The 24,745-nt window shown below is 37.4% G+C and overlaps 1 protein-coding gene and 1 non-coding gene across 4 annotated transcripts in view; both read right to left on the reverse strand.

The window, feature by feature from the left end:
- The window catches only part of WDR7 (WD repeat domain 7), a 383,220-nt gene that overhangs the window by 204,405 nt on the left and 154,070 nt on the right, over nucleotides 1-24,745 (reverse strand). For all 3 annotated transcript variants that reach the window (XM_049782166.1, XM_049782164.1, XM_049782165.1), the window contains one exon: nucleotides 16,369-16,482. In XM_049782166.1, the coding sequence (XP_049638123.1) occupies nucleotides 16,369-16,482 (114 nt within the window). The remainder of the gene's footprint in view (nucleotides 1-16,368; nucleotides 16,483-24,745) is intronic.
- On the reverse strand, nucleotides 4,532-4,667 carry LOC126021033 (small nucleolar RNA SNORA66). The gene has a single exon (XR_007499655.1). It is a non-coding gene; the product is annotated as a small nucleolar RNA SNORA66 (small nucleolar RNA).

The raw sequence follows: 24,745 nt of genomic DNA on the forward strand, positions 1-24,745 counted from the left end.
CTGGATACGTGCTGAGTTTCTTAAAGCTGGTTCAGGCAAATTTGTTTCCTTTGGTACATATTACTCCTCATCGCTCTCATATCTGGTGCTTTTTAGAGAAACTGCCTTGTTTTTAATATTGATTATCAGGACACAAATACTTAAAAATGCTCTGGTTTCATTTTACTCGTCAGAGAGGGAACACAAGTATGTTTATGTTTTCTCTTCTTAAAATGAATTCAACTGTTCACTTTAAATGGTTACCAAGGTTATGTGAATCTCCTCAATTTAAAAAAAAATCAAATCTTCTCATATCTAAATTTAATTGCAAAGCTTTTTACTTATTTTTCCATACATATATTTCTATAAGTCCAGTAGTGACGGATGACTTGATTATGCTATTTCTAACAAACTAATCAAAATTAGAGGTTATAAGACACTGAAAATTTTACAATAGAGTGAGTTGTTAAACAGATTCAGCTTGTGACATTTTTCTTAAATTTTCTGGTGATTACAGCGGATGAGAAACATTAATAAATCCAATAACATTTTTTTCTACACGGCCATTTTGAAATGTCAGCCATTGCTAATCAATAGACTTCTTTTTCTGACTGGTCACAATGGTTCACCAAATGGTCACAATGACTAACTTTGAGATCTCTTTACATATGTCCCATCCATACAAAGCTTGACCCAAACAGTTACATGTGTGTGTGTTTATGGGGGGGGGGGGTATTCATGCCTCTCCACCGAAGAAAAGCCCACTGCATTAAGGGCAACAGCCACATTTCTTTCTAATTGTTTAAAAATGATAAAAAAAATGTGATCTTTAAGATTAACACTTCTAAAGTGAATTGCATCTTAACAGCACTGACATCTGTCATTCAAACAGATGTCAACTCATAAACTTGACAAAGGAGAAGTTGTTTATGCAAGTTTGCTATCTAACAGATGTTTATCAGTCCAGTTCTGAGTGTCACCTTTGACTATAGAAGAGTGAGGGACTGTTTTCGTTGGGGATATTAAACTGGCTTTTTGTTAATCACCAAAAAAAATATACACAAACAAAACTAAAAAGCATATTAAAATATTATAAATATGATAAACTCCAATAAAGATAATTTCATGGAAATATAAAATATTCTTATTTGAAGGAACATTGCTGGCTTTTCAAATATTCCCTGTAGACCAAAGGGCTAAATTATTTTCTTAGACATTTTTATTTGAAATGTTTTATATTTCTTAAAAGCAACAAAAAGTATCACAAAGCATTTAGTATAAACCCATTTCCATTGTCACGATCCTCTTTTAACTCATAATTTTAAGAGAAAGATGCAAAGGCACAAAAACTAATATCACATGCAACATTTGATGAGGTTTAGAATATTGAAACTTTTTTTCCTTAAAGTCCATACTTTTATACAATAGTGATTGCTGGATACGGCGGGCAGATTCTTAAGGAGTAAAGGCAAATTAAAGACGCCTTTGATCTCTGGGTAACTGGCTGCTAAGGGAATCACATCCCAAAATGTGGCTGACAGACAGCATCTGCCTCGTCTGTGAAATGAGCCCAGCAGGAGCTGTGTCCGGGGCCTGACTCGTGTGGCACCGCATTGTCCCCAACACAGGGGTAGGGGATGGTTGGCTGGGAGTGGCAGATGGTTTCATTTGTTCTATATTTCACCCTCCACCGAAATGTAGGTGAATCCTGGCCAGAGACGAGGGAAATGCAGTCACTGCACCTGTTGCTGTAACTTCAAAAGGAACCGACTCCCCTTTAGAAGAGACTAAGGGGAGGTGGGGGGTGGGAAGCTGTTCAGCTTAGCTTTAGCCACTAAATAAAATAGCTTGCTACTTTGTTCATTATTACACAAAGCTCTCTAGCAGCTGATGCAGGCTTTTTTTTAATTTTAATTTTCAAATAACAACAGTAATCATCCTCAGGATTCTCGGGGGTTGCTTAAAGCATTATTTACTAGGTTACTGTCATGTGAGAGAGAACAGTGAAAAAATACCGTTCATGAGAAATTATTCGTCTCAACCATATGCAAATACTTCTTTCTTTCTGGCTTTGGGGGACACTGGGGTTTTCAGGACAAATATTTATTGACAGTATTTATAAGAATGTAATGGCTTGATTCATTAAGTTTTTATGGGATTGTGGTTTTGTTGTTGTTGTTGTTGTTGTTGTTTTGGTTTTTTTTTTTTTTTTTTTTTTTTGGTTTTTCGGGCCACACACGTTTGATGCTCAGGGGTTACTCCTGGCTAAGCGCTCAAAAATTGCCCCTGGCTTGGGGGGACCATATGGGATGCCGGGGGATAGAACCGCAGTCCTTCCTTGGCTAGCACTTGCAAGGCAGACACCTTACCTCTAGCGCCACCTCGCCGGCCCCAAAAATATAGCAGTTAATTTGGTTGTGTCTTTTTTTGTGTAATTGTGTTTTTAAAGTTACAGAAAATAGAGTAAAACACGTAGCATAACATTCTTCTCTTGTTACTTTAAGAAAATTTGATCTGGGATGACAATCCAGGCCCTGTGGTATGAATATTGTTATTTTTTATATCTAAATATATATGACTGCATAAAGAGCACAAAACAGAGTCGCGTTTCTTACCTATTTTTTTATGTATTTTTTCTTTCTTTCCCCCCCTCTCTTGTTGATGTATTTTTAATTAAAAATTTTAAAAGTAAGCTATTATTTTCTGAGTAAAGAGTCAAACCATTCTACAGGAAATACCAAAAAGCTATAATCTTTCACCTCATCCCCATTTTGCCAATCTTGAACTTTTGACTTAATCCTACGTTACTACTGTCTAACTTTTTGGTGTTGGTCTACCGTATCTTTAGGTTGACAAACCTCCCTCCCCCAGTTTCCAGAGAAAGTTGGGCTGTCCTTCGCATTCACACAACTTACCTTCACACATCACATATACGCAGACACAAACACACGCAGCATTCTATCCTCTGCCTCGCTGTCTTCATTACATTCTCATTAAACTGAGATCAGAACCAGAGTTTCTATTTCCATGACGATATGTTTGCGATCCACTGCTCAGTCATGCAGTGTATCACCCATGATAATTTGCTCAATAAGACTCCCCTCCCCAAGTTAATCATTGTCAACTCCTGATATGTACTTGATTTCCTGGTGAAATAATGGCCTCCAAAATCTTACTCTGTTGTATAAGTCGGAAATAGAAGGTAGCAGCTAGAGAGCAGATACCCAGTCCAGCCTGGGAAATAAAATAGAACAGTGCCAAATACCAGGGATACAGTTCAGTGCATTTGAAGACCCTGAGCAAAATCAATCCAACCAGTGATTGAAACCCTTCCTGAGAGGAGGGGTAGCTAGACCTTGAAACACAAATGCTCTGCTCCCAGAATTCTCTAGTCTGGCTCGCTCTCAGGAGGCCTAGGTTCCTGTGGTTCTGTTCCTAAGAGGTGACAGAGCATGGAACAGGGGTAGAGAGAGGCTCCGGCAAGCTCAACAGGAAGCCAGACTTGCTAAGCGAGGTGACATGGTCAGTGAGTCCGGCTGCCACTTCCTTTCTTGTCTCATCTCAGAGAAGCCCCTCCTCCACGAGGGCTGGATGAAAGAGCACAGGAGGGACATTTTTTGGAGATCTCGCATTTCTAAAAATGTCTCTATTCTATTTCCCCAGTTCACTGATTATCTTAGGTATACCTTGTCTTGCATTTTAATAACCCCGTTTAAAACCTCTGCAAATAAATAAGCATTTATTTGGTCTTCGCAGATATGAGAACTCTATTATATGTTTTTCCTTTACTTCCTTAACAAGAGAGGTAATGACAGTGAAGATTTGTTTCTGTCCTTTACCTTTTTTATATATGTTTTATATATTAAAATCATTTAGTGGCCATCATGAATGGCCTTTAATATTCAGTAACTTTTTATTCACTTCCATTTTTCACTGGTCACCACACTGGCCAAACAGGTGTAAATATGCAAATCAACTTTCTCTTAGCCATTGTCAGTATAAATCAATATAACCTTTTATCACCACACTGGCCAAACATAGGTGTAAATATGCAGATCAACTCTCTCTTAGCCACTGTCAGTTTAAATAAATACGATATTTTATCACTACAAGGACTAAACATAGGTGTAAATATGCAAATCAACTCCCTCTTAGCCACTGTCAGTATAAATAAATACAATCTCTTAAATAACTATTTTCATTTCACCAGTTTACTCTTCTGTCAGATAATATCTGTCAGAGCATAAGTGAAAGAAAACAAAATTGTTCTAGAAATTATAATTTACCAATATTTCATGAGTCTGCTTTTAGATATTTCTGGAAACCTCATTGGAAGTTTGTCTATTTATTGTTTGTTTCTTTGGGGTCCACATCCAGCAGTTTCTCAGGGCTTACTTCTGGCTGCTCTCAGGAACCATATGTGGTGCCAAGGATTGAACTCTGATTGTCTATATGCAAGTCAAGCACCCTATTCACTGTATTATAGCTCTGGTCTCTGCGTGGAAGGTTCTTTGTATTTTTATTTATTTATTTATTTATTTATTTATTTTAGCCCTATACTAGGTTAGAATCGGCAATCTCAATAGGACCTGAAGTTAATATATTTTTTATCACTTGAATTACTTCAGCATAAACCTGGTTCCCCTTACTTCTACAATAGCATGTAGAGTGAGTGATCAAGTTCGTGCCGTGTGGAAGCTTAAATGCAACGCATTTCTCACTAGAAAGTATGTTTCTCAAGTAGATTTATGTCCGGCAGTGGTGATCAAACTATCTAAAATTGTACCTAAAATATTACTGTGAAAAATATGTAATTCACTTTGGTCACAATAAAAATTATTTTAAAAATGTTAAAAAAAACTATCTAAAATTGTTGAAAGGACTGATTTATAAATGATTTACAACTTAGCTACAAACTAACTTTATTTATTATCACATATAATAGTGGTGAAATTGAGAGAGGGGTGGAAGATGAGGGTGCATGTTTCTTGCACACCTCCTGACCCTCTGCTAAGGTGATACACATCATCTTTCTAGTACTCATAACAATTGTGCTGGCCTTGCAGTTTAAAGAAAACTGCTACATGTCAAAGCCACATAGTGAATAGGCAGGGAAACTGAGGCTTCAGTAGCCTATGGGCACAAACGGCTGTGTTGTAACTGCATTTCTCTTTAAAGATTCTTCAACACACAGACCAGCTTTCCATTGAGCAGATGGTTTCATTTTGTTTGTCCATGTCTATGGCATAAATATACAAGTTACTCCACTCTATCTGGAATGATAGTACAATGAGCAGGACCTTTGCTTTGCACACAATAGACCTGGGTTCTATTACCAGCATCCCATATGGTCCCCTCCAAGCACAAACATAAGTAATTCCTGAGTGTAGAGCCAGGAGTAAGCCCTGAATATTGTCAGCTATTCCTCACCTTCCTCACCTCCTCCAAAAAAAAAAAAAAAAAAAAACAATGTTTTCGGTACAGGGCACAACTTGATGATGAAGCATTTGCTTTATATTTGTGAGTTTTTGACAACACACACATACACACACACACACACACACACACACTTTATATGCCTTAACATTAATCTATTAAGCCTTTATGATAACGGCTCTTCAAGTAAAATTTCCCAACTCTATATACAGCATCTACTAAGTCCTCAATATCCAATAGGTGCTCCAAAGTGTCTGCTGAATTAAAAGTAAAAAACACAAACAAAAATGTGTAAAAAACAGAGGTAGAATTTAGTCTAACAGACATGAAACCAACTCAATCCTTCAATATCTAAAATTGGTTCTCTCTCTGCCCCAAATAAGCCCAACTGTGAAGTGCGAACAGGAAGTGTGTCCCGTGCCCACACCTCGGAGAGCAGACCCTACTCCTGAGTGGGCCCCCAAATCCTCAGCGGCTACTCGTCAGGGTCCTCAAGGTTCACAATAAACACCCCTTTTATAGGTCAAAGACATTCCATCTCGCTCAGCTTTGCCCAAAATCAGCATTACCTCCTGTGCACTGGTAAATCCTCACTCTTGTCCAAGCACTTGCATGTCATACAGCTGTGTGTGAACAAACTGGCCTCTCTCTAACTCAGGCCGACAACCTCTCAGCCAGATGCTAACTTCCATGAATCTATTCCTCATGAAAGCTTGTGGAAGAGCATTGGCTTCACACATGTAAGATTTTGGGGTCTAATTCCTACCGCAAAACACTGAAACAAAAATGAAGTCAACAAATCCTTCCTGGCACAGGCTGACAGAAAAGCAGGACTGATTTAACTGAATAAATGTTACATTTCTTTACGGTGGTACTGGTGGTATTGAAATGTGGTGTGTGTGTGTGTGTGTGTGTGTGTGTGTGTGTGTGTGTGTGTGTGGTGGTATTGGTGGTATTAAAATGTGTTTGTGTGTTTTTAAAGGACAAAAAGAAATGAGATGCTTTACCTTTCCTGAATTCTATATTTAAGTTTTCATCTTCAATACACCCAACGTTATGCAGGATGTATAGTTATTTGGAGGGTAGAGAGAGCAAGGAAGTATTCTCACTTGATTTTTATCATTCTAGTGTATATATGTATATATATATGTATATATATAGTATATTCTAGTAATGTTAATAGGGAGAAAAACAGCCCATTCAAGTTCATGACTATCATCACCTAGTTGTTAATATGTTTGATTTCATTGATGATTTAAAAAATACTGAAAATTGAGAGTAAGAGTGATTATGCTTAGCAGTTAATTTTAATCCAAGACATGATTAGGAAATTTCAGTACAGTACCAAGAACTCCCCAAACTGGCTTCTTAATTCATTTAATTCATCTGCTATTTTTTTCATTCATTGAATGAATTCAATTCATTCATCTGCTTTCCCCCTCCAACATTGTACAGGAAAAGTAATAATTCATTGATGTGACCCAATGTCAATGAATTATGAGGCAATGTTGTCATGACTTGTGAGTCATACCTTTCACTCATATGGACATGATATCAATTATAAGGTTAGTGCATGTGATATCCAGATATAGAATAGTGAGACCTATCTCATGTGATCTGTTCTTTATGTATTACTACATAGCTCAAGAAAAAAATGCAAGCCAATCCAAAATTTAAGTGTATCATGAAGGCTATTCATGTGCATGAAAGGCTTTTATTTATTTTTTAACATTTCTAACTAAAAAAAGAAATATGTGTACTTTATTCTGCATAAAGCACGTGAAAAAGAACATAAAATATGAAACAAAAAATCTCATTTTAAGCCTTTGGGGTGTCTATGGTTTTATTATGAACACAAAGTAATTGTAATTTTATGTAGACAATTTAAAAGGCCAGGGCTGTGCTCAGAGGTAGAATGTTTGTCCTGTATGTGTGAGGCCCTGGGTTTGATGTTGGCACCACAAACATACACACATAATTTATATCACACAAACACAAAAATTGTGACATAATGGATATATTTATTGGCCAGAACATAGTACAGTGGGGAAGGTGCTTGTCTTTCATACAGATTTGACCCCTGGCACCATATTAGACTCCCAAGCCCTGCTAGGAGTGATTCCTGAGATCAGAGCAGGAAGAAGCCTTAGCACAGCCAGAAGTAGTTTATGTATAAATACATATACACATTTATTTATTTCATATATATATATAAACATATATATTTGTTTCATTTTTTTTAAGGGTTAGTAGACCAGAGCCCTAATGGCCAGGGGTGGGGGGAATCAGCAGTGTAGGGAATCATGAGGCAGTGATGGGAAGTAAATTTAAGGCTTGGAGCCAATATATTAATCTCTTTTTCATCTTATGAGATAAAAATTTTTAAATAATCTAATTAATTTATTTGCATAAGATTGGGACAGATGCCGTGGACTCAAATCCTGACACTGTCATTTCCTCTCCCCGGACTTTATATAGAAACCAATTACTTTCAGGAGTTGTCACTTAAGCCTTCTGCATCTCAGTTACTTCTCTTATAAATCAGAAGTAAAAATGAAAATGGGTGACATTTGTTTTGAGAGTTACATCCTCTATAGCATCACTTGACATATGCTAGGTAGACACTAAAAGCTAGTGAACTGTGATAGGGATTACTGAAATCTATGATTTTTAAATGTAAATTTTTACTTTAGAAGAGCTTGATAAAAGAATATCAACAACCAACTGATCAACTTCTTACAGACATATTTGATGCAAATAACATCATATGCAAAAACTATTTATGAACCATCACTGAAAAATAGTGTGAAGAACAGTTTGGTACCAACACAACAAACCAGGAGATTTTACGCAAGGGTGGAGCTGGAGAGATCCCAGAATGGATCCAGGAAAATGGTGGCACTTGGCAGGCTGAAGGGAAGCCCATGGGTAGGAGAGCTGAGCACACCAGCCAGATGGTAATGCACATGCAAAGTACGAGTCACGAAACACAGTCCTCAGGGAAACCAAGTTCAGCCTCTCCCAAGCAGCTGCTGAAGCTGGAAGCAGAACCCAGAGACATCTAGCTAAGGTGTTTGGCGTTGGGGTGATAATCAATGGGATTTAGCAGCACTTAATGAGGGTATAGGGGGATAAACTGACATTCTTAATGCAAAGGAAGATGTGGCCTGGAGCAGGGCAGGGCTTAAAGAAGGTAAATGATTGTGGAAGAGTGAAATAAAAATCCAACGCAGATAAAATGTATAAAAGGTATTCTCAGTAAAAATGGAGAAGAGGAAAATCACTGGGAGATACTGCATTTTAGAGGATCATGTATCAACCACGTGGCTCTGGTTGGAAAGTGGAGAAGCCACCATCATCCTATCTGATCATCCCATCCGATAGTTTCTAGTTGGTGGTTAAGGTATCTGCATGGTACCTTCCAATCTGAGATAGTATAAAGGAGATTATGAACCCCTAGTGATGCCTTAAAAAAGATATAAGAACAGAATGAGATTATGATCAGTTTTGTCACAATGGCATTTATTTTCTTTTAATAAATTCAAAAAATTTGGGGCTGGAGAGAGAGCACAGCGGCATTTGCCTTGCAAGCAGCCGATCCAGGACCTAAGGTGGTTGGTTCGAATCCCAGCATCCCATATGGTCCCCCATGCCTGCCAGGAACTATTTCTGATCAGATAGCCAGTAGTAACCCCTGAGTGCCACTGGGTGTGGTCCAAAAAAACAAAAAAAAATTTTTTTTTAAATAATGTGGGTTTTGAGGTGGGTTTGAGGAAAAAAACATGAGTTATTTGGAAGTTCTTAGGCACCTCTGGGGTCTTCATGTACCTAAAAGAAGTTTTAATAATCAGACAGGGAAAGGCCTAAACTGGAGGTGCAGATTTAAGAGACACTAAATGTAAGTTACAGTCAAAAGCAGAGAAAAGGAAAAGGAAATCACACCCAGAAAAAAGACGAAAGCAGAAAATTAGTAACAGCTGTACTTTGCTGTATTTTAATATTCATTACAGAAACTCTCAAATACTGTAGAAATATGCTTGACTTACTATCCTATGAAATACATAACCAAAACCGAATGCTAATCATTCAATCCCCACAAAAGTAATATTTTAATATGCTTTCTCGTCTTTAGATTAAAAGGCAAAGATAGAAAAGTAAATTTGGAATGGCACAGTTTACACAGAAAACTGAGGCCAACTTTTATTTTCACTATTTATATTATGAGAACTGCCTGGTAAGTATATTATAGCCTTAGTACATTTCTATTACCGAAAATCTTAATGTAGAGAGCCTATGTTTTATAGTAGCTAACATCCTGAAGTTGAAAGCAAGGTGGTTAATGATTCTGAAGGTTCTGTGGAGGTACTGGAGAGACAGCACAGTGAGTGAGGTGCAGATGAACACTCAACTGACCCTCTCTGGATCTTAGGTACCTCGTATGATGCCAGGGTATAGGCAGGAGTGGTCCCTTAGCACAAAACCAGGAGTAAGCCCTGGGCAACACTCAATATGGTCCCAGAAACAAAACAAAAACAAATTTCAGTAGTTCTACTTTTTTTTTTTTTTTTTTTTACTGTTACCCTGTAATTTAAAGAATGAGAAAGGGAAAGGAGGCAACAAAGTCACTGACTCTAAAAAGCTGAAAAAGCACTTTAATTTCTGAATGTATAATGCCTCAAATTTCATTCTTTGGAACTTATCTGTAGTTTAATAGGGTGAGTTTCCCATCTTTCAGTTACAACAAAAGTATAAACATTTTATGAAGAAGGCCTTTAGTGAATGGTTAAATGCACAAATCAATATTTATTTAGTCTCAGACTAGACATTCTTTTTCAGTTCTATCTTAATATCCTGGAGATGTTGACTTTAGTGTACAAATACATGTTAAGATGTCAGTTTTATATTAATGACTTCAAAAAACTAGACAGAACTCAAATTTGTTTTAGATCATGCAATAACTGTTGAATAGTGTTCACTTATATTCTGGCATCATAGTCATCCTAAAAAATGGCAAATAATAGTACTGCTTACTAAAAAAATATAAGTACTATGTGAATATTTTTTCTAAAAATATAATCTCACTCGGTCTTCCAACCCATGCTTTCCTTTGAATGCATATCTTGCTTATCTGTTTTTTCGCCGTCTATGTTATCTTGAGCATAGTCCCCCTCTCTCTCCCTTCACATCTTTCTATATGAGTTTCAAAAAAAACTATCTTGCTTCACCATAATAATAAGATGAAAAATATAATCTCTTGCTCTTAATTTGGAATAATATATTTGCTTTCTCTCTCTCTTTCCCTTCCCCCCCCCCCTCACTCCTTCCCTTCCTTCCTCCCTCACTCTCTCAATTCTGGTGGTGTTGGGGATCAAACTCAGGGCCTCACATATGGTTTTTTTTTTTTTTTTTTTTTGGTTTTGGGCCACACCCGTTTGATGCTCAGGGGTTACTCCTGGCTATGTGCTCAGAAATCGCCCCTGGCTTGGGGGGACCATATGGGACGCCGGGGGATCGAACCGCGGTCCTTCCTTGGCTAGCGCTTGCAAGGCAGACACCTTACCTCCAGCGCCACCTACCCGGCCCCAGGGCCTCACATATGTAAGGCAGGTTTTCCTCCATGGAAACTGGAAACTCATCTCTAACCACTAATGTTTGCATTTTAAATGAGATATCCAGGCTTAACATCTGATATAACACACTACAGAGGTAGGCTGGGAATTTATCATCTACTTCAAATGAAAACAAAAACTTGCCAAATCCCCATAAGCTTGGGGACAAAAGATAGTGGTACAGAGGAACAATGCATGAGTTTTGATATGGACAGAACTCAAGGTAAGCCACAGACCTAATGAATATATGTGGCCTACAGGAAGGGCCTTTCAGCCCGTTTCTTCCTCTTTGTATTTGCAAAAGGACTAGTATCACTTCCAAAAAAAAGTCAGAGTTCAGATTTCTTTTTATTTCTCTGAGCCTTTTCTGTTTTTACATATTTCCCATAATTTTATATATTTATATAAAAAATTAAAGAGGCTGGAGAGATAATACACGGGGTAAGGAACTTTTTTTTTTGCAAGCAGTAGACCTGGATTTGATCCCCAGCATCCCAAATGGTCCCCTAAGCACTGCCAGAAGTGATTCCTGAGTACAAAGTCAGGAGTAATCCCTGTACATCACCAGGTATGGCCCCAAAACAAACAACCCCCCCAAAAAAGATTTAAAAAATTAAAAATAAATTCCACAGATACAGTCACTGTGCATCTGTTTCCCTACAGAACTATTGCTTCTGCTGTAAGCACTTACATCTCTCCACTGTGCGGCTGGATCTAGTACCAGGTTGTCTCTTTTTGACAATGTCAGTGACATTTGACCCCCTGGGTCACGTATATGGTCAGTTTGTGTCCTTGCTACACTGAACAAGAGTCAGAGCACTACATTCTGATTGCTGTGCAGACAGAAGACTAGAGTGACTTTCTTAAAGACATCCATCCATATGTGCTGGGATGAAATCCCCACTGAAATAAATTCTTCAACTTCCATCAGGAGAGGAAGAGGAAAGAAAGCAACATTCAGGAATTAAAGAGCTTGATTCCACTTTGAATTCTATCACAATGAAAACTATACGAAGACTATTTGTATGGTGACCCTAAGAGATCAAGTTAATAAAAGGTTATGACATTTCTAAATGTTTTCCTATGTGGATTAGTTTTCAGTGAGATTTAATTCATTTTTTAAACAATAGGCTGCTAATATCAAAATAAAGATAAAGAATCACTATTTGACTATAATGGCTATCAGCTACATAAACATGCAAATTGTAAAAACTTAAAAAATATATATATACTAATACACATTATACCATACCCAAAGGCATATAGAGTAATATTCATGCAATTTAAATCATAATCTAAAAACAATACATTTACTTTTCATACTAAAAATAATACTGCATCTGCTATTGAAATAGATTTTAAAAAGAGTACTGAAAAATCATGAAAATGATTCTATTAAAAATAAAGTACATGTCACATGTTGTACTGTATAGTATTTTTTGCAATGTAAAAGAAGGTAAAATATTTTTCTGGATAAAATACACGAATCTGTAAAAATTGCTACTCTGGCTTTGCAAATGTAATTTTAAATATGTGGTTAAAGAATGTGATGAACCTTAAGACAGAATGCTAAGCAAAAGCAACTGTGTGTTGACCAAGGCATTACTTTGTAGGGCCGATCAATAGATATTAGCTTTAAAAGAGAGATAGAGAAAGAAGACTGCGGCATATATTTTGAAATGACAAGGTGAAGGTTTAAATTGTCTCAATCAAGACACAATTTTTTCTGCCCAGTTTTTCCAGCTGTTCTCTTTCAGTTAAGGGTCTTCATTTCAAATGAATTTAATTAGTCCCAATTGATCATACATAGCCGACACGTATGCAGCCTCATCCATGCTTCTTTACTTTGGTAACGCAAACACTAACAAAGACTGCTAGGCTAAGATTCAAGTGTCAGGAAACACCAGTCAGACCCCATTCATTCTCACCCAAAAGCACAATTTCAAAAATGATTATTCTGCCGATAGTAAAAGCATTAACTTGTGCTCCATATTTTTAATGTTATCTTGGTTAGATTGCTGAATGTAATTGAAGAATTAAGTATTATCTGATTTTTTTTTTCATTTTTGGTCACACCAGGCAGCACTCAGGGGTTACTCCTGGCTCTATGCTCAGAAATCGAAGGGCTCGGGGAGGCTTATGGGATGCTGGGATTCAAACCACCATCCTTCTGCATGCAAAGCAAATGCTCTATCTCCATGCTATCTCTCAGGCCCAAGTATTAACTGATTATAAAAATAAAATTAATTCACCTGTGCATATTAGCCTACCTAAAGATTCCAAATAAATACTCAATCAAAATACCAGTAAATATAACTGTCATAATATAATTTCTATTTATTCCATGATATTTTATTGAGGTAATTTACTGTAAACAACTAGAGGAAAAATAAAACATTTTTCTAAGTGGTTGGCTAGACTGGCCAGTGACTCCTTCTGTTGTACTGATATTCTGTACCCAAATCAGATTATTGTGCTTGAAACGGGTTTCTCTCAACGCATCTACCATATTTTTCATAATTCAATTTATATAGGATTCTAGTCAATAAGAAGAAATATGATTTTCTTCTAAACCCTCACAAAAATCTATACCACATCTTAATCAAGTCACACAATCTGAAGGTAAACCAGACAATTCACGCAGCAGCAGCAGCAGCCGCCGAGCTGCTGTGACAACATGTTAAGGAAGCCTTTCTTATTGAAATGCTCTGGATATTGAACATTCATGCCTTCAGTACCCATGGCAGCAAATGAATGAAACAACGGATAAAAAGCCTGGTGTAACACGTGTTTCGCTGAACTGCTCACAGATGAAAATAAAGTTTCTGTAGCATCAACTGCCTCCTCCCGACAAGAGGTGCATGCATTTTGAATTGAAATTTGTCACTTTTTTTAAAAAAAATTTGAATAATAACCAAAATAGACACGCGCTAGACTGACTGAGGTCTTGTGTCTTTGGTACTGGCAAAAAAAAAAAAAAATTCAATGTACTGATTTAATGCCGACTGGAGCATTTTAAAATTCAGCTCTGACTCTAGGAAGCCAATTGCATTTTTCTACTACTAAAGGTGAACCCCCGTTCCCCTGTACACATTCTTTCCCTTAAGTTAAATCACCATTTTTCTTTCTTTTTCTTTTTCTATTGAGGAAACATTGCAATACATCATTAGACAGCTTTCAGAGGTAAAGAGCTGAATATCAAATATATAATCCATGGTCCATCCCCCCAATTTCTTTCCCCTTCCTGATCCTCTGCTTCCCCACCTGCCCCCTTCCCTTCTGGTAATCACTAATTGTAAACCACTATTTTATGGTCTTGAAGGCCTTTAAATTTAATGGAGATTGAAACATAATAAGGCCAATCTATACCGGCAATAAAACGGCAATGAAAATGGAATTTTTGAAATAAAAAAATCTGCAAATGAAAGAATGTCCTTCAATAAGTACTAAACCAAATTCTTAATCGTAAAGAGCAATTGCCTTTCAGAAAAGCTAGAAGTTTCTGACATAAATTGATATTTCTATTTTGACTGAATGATTGTTTTAAACCAATACACCAAAGAAGAATTTAAAAGCAATAAGTAACAGCAACTTCCACCTTCTCTTTTCTTTAACCAAGTGCTCCCCCACTTAGGCCACTATTTATATGTTTATGTGTGGCTACTACATCACCAAATAGTGGCTTTAAATGTAGTGGGTTTTTTTTTTATGTAGTACTGTACACTTTCAAGGGAGATTTTTAGACTCCCTCAACTTCTCAGTGAAAACATTTTCAAGGAATTCAGGTGGCAACAGTTAAGAATCTGTCAACAGAAGGCTTTAAAAGAAAACAGAAACAACAATCATGACCACCACCACCACCTATCATTTTCCCCTTTTTTTTTTCAGTTTGTGCTAAAATTTTTCTGCTATTTTCTGGGCTTTCTTCTTTTCACATTATCTATTAGTATTAACTGCTATAGTTGAATCTTCCCAGTAATCATATATTCATATGACCCATACTTATATGGTTATATAATCATATATGATTTTATATATTATTTTATATGATATATATCATATGTCGATGATTATATGGGTAAATACTCATAGTTATATATATAACATTATATATGGCTTTAATTTGACTTTTTAACTTTTTAATTCCAAATCAAATTTAATCACTTTTTAAGGTTGGTATTATAGCATTTATTAAAATAATGTTACAAATAGATATCCTAGTGTGGGTATAGTGTTGGAATTATGTGCAAGAGAAGGCACTACTAATAGTATTGTTAAGTTTCAGAATCTCAATTAAAATATAAAATTAAATAGATTAATTCAGTCACTTAAAAAATAAAATGCCATGGGTTAACAGAAAAAGCAAAGAACCAAAAGTTTTAAATGCAAGCTAAGAAAATTCTCAACAAAAGCCCCAAAATCCCTAATATATTCATTCATTAGCTAAATAACTAAAAGCCCAAGAAAGGCAAGACACTGGATATAATTAAGTACTGCAAAACAATTGGCAATATTCAGTTACCAAAACTGTGGATCTTGCATTTTGTATCATTTTCATAATTATCATTCTAAATAAGTGTACTGGGCTGTTTTTATTCTCTGTGTATTAAAGGTGAACTAAATTGTTTCAGAGATCCAAGAATTGAAACTATTTTAAGATTTCAAAAAGAAAGGCTTACCCTGTTTGGTTATGTGATAAATAATAAAGATCAGAATCTTCAACAACTGAACAAGCCAAATAACTTAAAAATGTAGCATTTAGGACAGAAGAGATAGGCAAGTAAGGCATAGCCTTGCATGAAGTTGACCTGGTTTCAATCCTGGCACCCAATGAGTCCCTCAAACCCCACCTGGAGTGACTCCTGAGTAAGTCTTAGTAAATGCCAGACGTGGCCACATAATCAAAAAATAAAATAAAATAAATGAAAATACAGCATTCATTTATATCAGGTACAAAGAGAATAGTCCCTTATAATAACTATACCTTATAGTTTATAATAACTATATATGCCTTATATATATATATATACTTATAATAACTTTACCTTATAATTGAGAAATCTTTCATGATTATTTTAAAAAAAAGTGTTGCTGTCCATGTTCCAAGACCTTGGCAATGACCCTCGCCTGTGACTCAGAAGGTCTCCACAAAGTCAAATGCACAGTTAGCAGGTTCATTGTTCAAGCAACAATGAGCAGTTCTGAATCAAAAAGAGTTCCACATCATCCCACTTCAAGATCAAAAAGGACATGGAAGAGTCTCAAAAACTAAATACTCCATCAATGTGAGTTTCCCACTGTCAAACCCAGCTCTCTGAAAGACACCAAAGTCGCCCCTGCTTACCAGCCGTAATGTCATCATCCACCAGGTCGTGCTCTTCCTCCTGGACTCTGGCTTCTGGGCCTGACGATTCTGGGGCAGTGCTGATGGTCTGCATTGCTTCTGCTGTGACTCCAGCTAGAAAAAAAAACAAACCAGAAGCCCAGAGTTAAAGATTTAAAAATAAATAAATAAATAAAAAGGCAAACCTAAACTCTTAGGTCTTTTTAACTTACTTATTAGATGTGATTATAGTGTGTTCTTTAAAATACAACCTATGAGGACCTGAGAGATAGCATTTGCATTGTGCCCTACAGACCTAAATTGGATGCCTTGCACCCCATATCTCCCTAAGCCCTGCCAGGAGTGACTACTGAGTGCAGACCCAATAGTAACCCCTGAACATTACCAAATGTGATCCAAAAGCAAACCAAAAAGAAAAAAATTATATATATATATATATATATATATATATATATATGTACAAACTATGGGGTTGCAAAGATAAAATAGCAAAGAAGGCACTTGTCTTGCTTGTGGAAGACCCAGTTTGATCGTTAGCACCACATATGGTCCCCTGAGCCTCCCTGAGCAAAGAGCCAGGGATAAACTCTGAGCAATCTGGTGTGGCTCCAATCCAATCATCATCACCATCACCATCACCACCAGCACCACCATCATCATCAATAAAGAACATTTACAGAACAAAAAATATACAAATTAAGTTACATTTATTTCATTGAATCAGATATCCTCAGTAACTGTTTAATATTAATAACACAGCTACAAAAATTCAGGAAAAGATATTGACACATTGATCTTCTAGTTTCAAATTCCTTTTAGCACCAAGTCTTGGCAAGGTTCCTTGGGCTAGTGCAGAAATATAATAGAACAGGACAACAGCCAGGAGAAGTCACAGAATCATGTGCATTATCCTAAACCCTGTTGAATCCTCTATGTAGTTCTCACACTACGCTAGGCAGCTTCGACTGAGGACACTCAACAAGAAGCAGACTTGTACATCTCACTGGAACCAAGGATGAAAGAAGTTGATGCTGTGCTAAAACTGACTCTGAAAGCCACCATGCTTCCTAAGACAAACAAAGGGTAATAAAATCTCTACACAGAAAAAGAGAAAACAGATTAGTTTTTCTCACGAATGTCTCAAAACTCCTGCATAAATAAACATATACAAATAAAATGTAGCAATATATATTAAAATTATGTAATTGACCATGCAAGGTTTATTCTAGGAAAGCAACTCTGGTTCTACATGCAAAAATCTATCTATCATCAGAACTCAAAGTTTAGGGCCAGAGTAATGACACAACATGGAGGGAGTTTGCCTTGCACACAACCAAACCAAGTTTGTTCCCCATCATTCTTTATGGTCCCCAAGCCTACCAAGACTGTTAGTTGAGTGCAGAGCCAGGAGTAACCCCTGAGAACTACTAGGTGTGCCCCCCCACAAAAAAAAAAAAAAAGAATCTGAAGAACAATAATTACATAATCATAGCAAACAACTGACAAGATTTAGTATCAGTTAATTATTAAAAATAAAATTGAGGGGCCGGAGAGATAGCATGGAGGTAAGGCGTTTGCCTTTCATGCAGAAGGTCATCGGTTCGAATCCCGGCGTCCCATATGGTCCCCTGTGCCTGCCAGGAGCAATTTCTGAGCATGGGGCCAGGAATAACCCCTGAGCACTGCCAGGTGTGACCCAAAAATCACAAAAAAAAAAAAAAAATTGAGGGGAGTGGGGTAAAAAATAAATAAATAAAATTGAATAAAAATGAAAATAGAAAAAGGACCCAGCTTCTCTACCAATCTCCAAAAGTAAGTAATAGTTGCCAACACCTCCCAGGTAGTCTGGTCTGTGTTGATCCCTCTGTGGGTGGGTGGGTGGGCAGATTCCTCTTTCTGCATGAATTACAGCAGCCCAGCACTACACCATATACCCTCCAAAAAAAATGGCCCAGCTCCACAACTTAACCACTGAGACACATTTTTTCAGATCTGTAGATTCTGGATTATTCAGCCACAAGCAGCCATGCAACACCTCAAAATTTCTAAGTAGTATCAGCCCTGTAATATCACAGGCAATCTGCTGGGAAAGTCACATAAAAATCTACCAAGCTCAGTGAGCCTAAATAGAAACACTAGCTCAATTAGCACCATTGATCAATGACACCTAAAATTTTAAAATATTAAAGATGTAGGTTCAACAAAAAAATAAAGAAACATAGTAGGGAATAGCAAATGGTCAAATGCTTCAGAGTTAGAGATTTTGTCTTCAAAACTGAGCTTACTCTGGCTCGGGAGGTGGGGATTGTGTCCTGGGATGCTGGTTGAAGAAAGTAGCACTCTGGTAGGGGAGGTCGTGTTGGTCTGATTGTATGTAATGAACATAATTAACAGTATTATAAATCATGGTACTTCAATAAAAATAGTAAATGATAGGGGAAAAAATAATCACAGGCAGGACCAGAGACATAGAACAAAGAGTAAAGCACTTGCCTTCCAGGTGGCTAATCCATTAGATCACTGCTATGGTCTCTTGAGCACTTTCAAGAATGATCACTAAGCACAGAGTCAGTAGTAAGTCAATAGTAAGCACCACTGGATATGACCTCAAAACCCAAATCTCTCCCTTAAAATAGTTCATGGACATAAATGCAGAAGACACAACTGAATATGTAGGGTAAAAAGAATAATTAAGAATCTGGGATCTAGGGCTGGAGCATTGAGGGTAGGGCATTTGCCCTGCATAAAACCACCTGCTTCAATTCCTGGCACCTCATATGGTACCTTGAGCCTGCCAGGAATGATTCCTGAGCATAGAGCCAGAAGTAACCCCTAAGCAATTAAGGGTTTAGCAAAAAATAAGGCGGGGAGGTGTCTTTAGGATCCAAGGCTACATTTAACACTGAAAACACACCTATTTAAGGAAAAAGTTGAAGTGTACTTTATGAAAATTAAATACATTTTTCTCTGCTGAAAGATCCTGTTAGGGGGCTGTAATGATAGCACAGCAGGTAGGCATTTGCCTTGCAAGCAGCCAACCCAGATTCAATTCTCAGCATCCCATATGGTCCCCTTAGCCTGCCAGCAGTAATGTCTGGGAACAGAGCCAGAAGTAACCCCTGAGCGCTGCTGGATGTGGCCCCAAAACAAACAAAAAAAAATCCCGTTAAGAATGTGAAAAACTTCCTAAACATGAATGTACATGGAAACTATTATGCGGAGTAAGAAAAAGTCAGAGTGAGAGAAATAGAATAGTCTCACTCATCTATGGGTTTTTAAGAAACATAAAAGACATTATTGTGGTAATGCCCAGAGACAATAGAGATGAGGGTCAAAAAGAAGAAGCTCACCACAAAGGGTGGTAAGTGCAGTTAGAAAAATACTACAATGACAACTATCATGACAATGTTAATGAGTGAAAGAAGTAGAATGCCTGTTTCAAATACAGGCAAGGATGGGGGAGGAGAGAGATGGGTGGGAATGTTGCACTGATGAAGGGTTGTTCTGTTTATGACTGGACCCCAACTACAATCATATTTGTAATCATAGTGCTTAAAGATATTATTTTGTAAAAAAAAAAAAAAAAGAAAAGAAAAGAAAAGAAAAACTACAAGATGGACAGAAACAGTTCACAAATTACATATCCAACCAGAAACTGATCTCTAAGCAGCATATAAAAATGCAACAATAAAGCTTTGAGGGAAGTGGCAGCTCCCTAAAAGGACAGACATAGAGACCCCCTAAGACAGCCTAGCAATTCCACTCCCAGAAGAGAACGTCAATGTCCAGAGTCAAAAATGATCACACCCGACAAAAATTATCACAATTGTGTCATTCATGAGACTCAGAGTCTGAGCAATCCAAATCTTCAAGAACTGACAAATAAGGAAAAAAGATGCTGTTGGATGAATTGTGGATTATTAATATGGTGGAAAATTATTCAATAATACAAGAACATGAAATATTTATTAATAAATGAAAACATCACAAAATGTATAATTATTGACATTATTCTGCTGATAAGGGAGCCAATGCTATAAAATTTGCATCCATTGATAGTCTAGACCAGAGAAATTAGGAAAGAGTTCATTGTGGCTGTTTTAGGCTAAGAGGCCCAAGGATAAGGAAGAATGAAGCCAATAGGCCCAAAGTTTCTTTTGGGATGATAAAAATTTCTAAAATTGATTGTGATATTACAAATCTCTGAACATGCTAAAAATTAATTAAACACTTAAATGGGAATGTTTTTAAAATATAATTTTCAGTTAATCGAAGAACTATGATTTACTGTTATTGATAGTTGAAGTTTAGGCATGTACTATTTTAATACCAATCCCAACAGCTGTGTCAACTTCCCCCACATTTTTCCAATACTCCATCATTCCATACATCCCACACCCCAGAGCTCACTCCTGGAAAGGCACTTTACAAAGTTGGGTATTTGCAGTTTAGATCTTGCATTTTCAGTGTGGTTGAATCTGTGCTTTGGATACAGAATTGTATCACTTTCCAGTATTCCCAGTATAACCGAAGCCCAAACTGACCCCCGTTCTCCTGAGGGGTATATTTAATGGCATGTGAATTATATAATAAACTTAAGCTACTTTTTTAGGTATTGTTTATTGTCATACCTGGTAGTGCTCAGAACTTACTTCTGGCTCTGTTGTACTCAGGAATCACTCCTGGCGGGGACTAAGGAACCATATGGGGTGCCAAGGATCAAGCCCTGGTCAGCCAAGTGCAAGTCAAGTGACATCCATTGTACTATCACTCCAGTAGCACTAAACTGCATTTAATTTAAATTTTGTTTGTTTGGGGCCATACCCTGCTGTACTCCTCAGGGGTTACTCATAGTTCTATGCTCAGAAACTACTCCTGGAAGGCCCAGGGGACCATATAGAATGTTGGGTATCAAACCCAGATTAATCATGTGCAAAGCACATGCCCTCCTTGCTGTGCTATCGCTCCAGCCCCTAAACTGCTTTTATTTTATTTTTTTTTTAAAAAAGCTACTTCCTGACATCCCAAGTTAACTGGGGTATCTCTATCACTTCTTCTTCCTTCTCAGCCACAAAGCTGAAAAATAAAGAGACATAGAGTGCACTTATATGTAAGAAAAGAAATTTCATCAAATATATCTTCTTTGTAAGAAAAAAAAATGTCCTATCTTTATTTTTATTAACAAGGCATTATTTTTAACCAAAGAAAATATATGGATTTTATTTTAGGGGTGGGGGCATACCCAGAAGTGGTCAAGGATTACTCCTGGCTCTGTACCCAGGGAACATTCCAGTAGTACTCGAGGGACCAAATGGGATGTCAGGGATCAAACCCAAGTTGGCCATGTGCAAGGTAAATGCCCTATCCACTGTGCTATCGTTTCAGCCTAGATTTTATTTTACTTTATTAATAAGTTTATTTTCAGGAGGTAGAAAAATAGTATAGCAGGAAGGGCACTTGCTTTGAATGCAGCCAATGCAAGTTCTATCCCTGGCATTCCATATGGCCCCCTGTGCCTGCCAGGAGCTATTTCTGAGCAGATAGCCAGGAGCAACCCTTGAGCACAGCTGGGTGTGGCCCCCCCAAAAAAAAATCCTTTTAGGGGCCAGAAAGATAGCATGGAGGTAAGGAGTTTGCCTTTCATGTGAAAGGTCATTGGTTCGAATCCTGGCATCCCATATGGTCCCCTGAGCCTGCCAGGAGCGATTTATGAGCATAGAGCCAGAAATAAACCCTGAGCACTGCTGGGTGTGACCAAAAACAAAATAAAGAAAGAAAGAAAGGAAGGAAGGAAGGGAGGGAGGAGGGAGGGAGGGAGGGAGGGGAGGGAGGGAGGGAGGGAGGGAGGGAGGGAGGGAGGGAGGGAGGGAGGGAGGAGGGAGGGAGGGAGAGGGAGGAGGGAGGGAGGGAGGGAGGGAGGAAGGAAGGAAGGAAGGAAGGAAGGAAGGAAGGAAGGAAGGAAGGAAGGAAGGAAGGACGGAGAGGAAATGAAGGAGAAGGAAGGAAAGGAACGAAAGGAAGGAAGGAAGGAAGGAAAGGAAGAAAGGAAGGAAGGAGGAAGAAAAGAAAATTGCCAGTTGATGTAGTGATAACTAAAGATCTAAAAAAAATCCGTTTAGCATAAAAAAAAAAATTTTAATGATCACTTTCTACTATTCATAAAGTGAAGAAATATTTCTAAGTAGAAATATAAAGTGCTCTTATGTTTCTTCATACTTTCTTATAGGAAACTATTTACATATAAATCTCTATTCCTTATATATCTGAAAATCAGTATTATAAATGCTGTCAATTAATTATATGATGTATGTGCTCTGCTATTTTCTTCTGTTCTTGATGGAGTGAGATTACTGGTAAATATACTATAAAAATCCAAGATGGCTTATTTACTTCTGGGTTATTTCCAAAAAAAAAAAAATCTGGTGACTGTGACATCTCAGAGAGCTTCAAAAAAAAAATAAAATACAACTTGAGAAAGCAAGCAGTATAGGGGTTGTTTGCCATGAATGCGGCTGACCTGGGTTTGATCCCCACCATCCATATGGTCCCTCCAAGTTTACCAAGAGTGATTCCTGAGCATAGAGCCATAGTAACTCCTGCCCTGAGTAAACTGGGTGTGCCCCCCCCAAAAAAAAAACATATCTTGAAAGGCCTGAGTGATACAACAAACAGTTTCAGTCCCTGGCACCCATTATGATCCCTAGTTTTCCAAGAATTACCTCTGAGCACAGAACCAGAAGTAAGTCTTAAGCAATGCCAGGTAACCCAAAACACAACTTGAATAAAATGACTTAATCCAAGAATACAAATTACATTATTTAAATCTACTAGAAATTATGTTCAAAAATAATAGTTCAAGCAGGGTTGGGGATATGGCTTAGCTATACACACTGATGCTGCATGTGTGAGGACCTGGGGTGGATCCCTGGCACCTCCAAAACCAGAAACTAGGAAGTGTGCCTAGTGAAAAGATAAACAGTAAAAAAATCAAAAATATTATATGAGCAAAGAAATAAAACACAAAAGTGATGCAAAAAAAATAATGGAAAGACAGCAGATACTTAAAACTTGAATCTAGATTTCACAAAATTACCAAAAAAAAAAAAAAAGTATATGTACATTAGGGAAAACAATTTATGCCTGTCTATTTAGTGGATGGGGAGGGAAATGAGCAGAAACTGAGATTTCAGCAAATGTGGAAAAGACAGTGAAGGGCCACAGGGGTGGGCTGAGGCTGTGGCTTACAAGATTCATAGGTGATGGAGGGCAGGAGAGATTATCAGAAGAGCCTCAGGCCTTCAGATGTAAACACAGCACTTTGCATTGCTAGATATTTATCTAACAAAATGTATGCGATTTTTCAAATCACTTTAGAAAAACATTCCAATGCAAATACAAAAATGCAGTTTTCACAATCAATGGAATAAAGCCCTATTTGTCTTTCCCCACCCATAAAATGAGGCACATTCTTATACAATTTGTCTTTCAAAAGCTTTTAAATCACGTTTATAAACATTTTCCCCCTACAGGTTAATACTATCCAAGGAATAATAAATAACATGAACTTCTGCCTTTGTGTGTCATATGATTAATAATCAAAGATTAAATACTAAATTTTAATAGCGTAACATTTAAAATACCGTGAAACCAATAATGAAATATAAACCCATTCGAGTTCATTATAATTTTATTATCTTATTGGTGATCAAGTGGAAGTGATAAGCAATATTGTTAGGACTCAGAAAGAACCATATATATCAAAATATTTATAAAGACAAACAAAAAAATCTCATTCCCACATAAGTATAGATTTACAGTGGATCAAAAAACGGACCTCAAAGGATGGCAGGAATTTTTATTTCATCAGGGTCTCCCTCCCAACTGTGGTTTTCCCGCGATCCAATTAAAGTACACTAGAGGCAGTAACTTGGGATAAATCTTTACTCTGAAATAAAGTAAAATTTCTCCATAAGGAAGGGCGGCCGTGTGCGTGGAGAGCTGAGCTCAGGCAAAAGGCTTGGATTTATTGGAAGCAGGAGCTCTGCAGTGACTGACCACACTGCCCCCCATTCCCCGCAATCCTTATGACAGACAGACGGCCTGCCTCGCATTAATTCACTTCACACCACTTCTATCGATCCATGGTCGGTGCCCTAGTCTCTCTGCACACACTGCCTGTCTGGCTGCCTACATCCACATCAGCACATACACACAAAGGCCAGAGCAAGATAACCTTTTACTTTCCATTAAAGACACAGTGGCCACTTTTCCTTCCTCACGAATATCAAAAATATAATGGTACATATGTCCAGGAGAAAAGTCTTCCTCTAAGAAACATGGAGGATTTTTTTTTAAAGCTTTCTCTTCTTAAGAGAGA

Source organism: Suncus etruscus, chromosome 10, assembly GCF_024139225.1.
Source record: "Suncus etruscus isolate mSunEtr1 chromosome 10, mSunEtr1.pri.cur, whole genome shotgun sequence".
In the NCBI taxonomy this organism is placed as follows: domain Eukaryota; kingdom Metazoa; phylum Chordata; class Mammalia; order Eulipotyphla; family Soricidae; genus Suncus; species Suncus etruscus.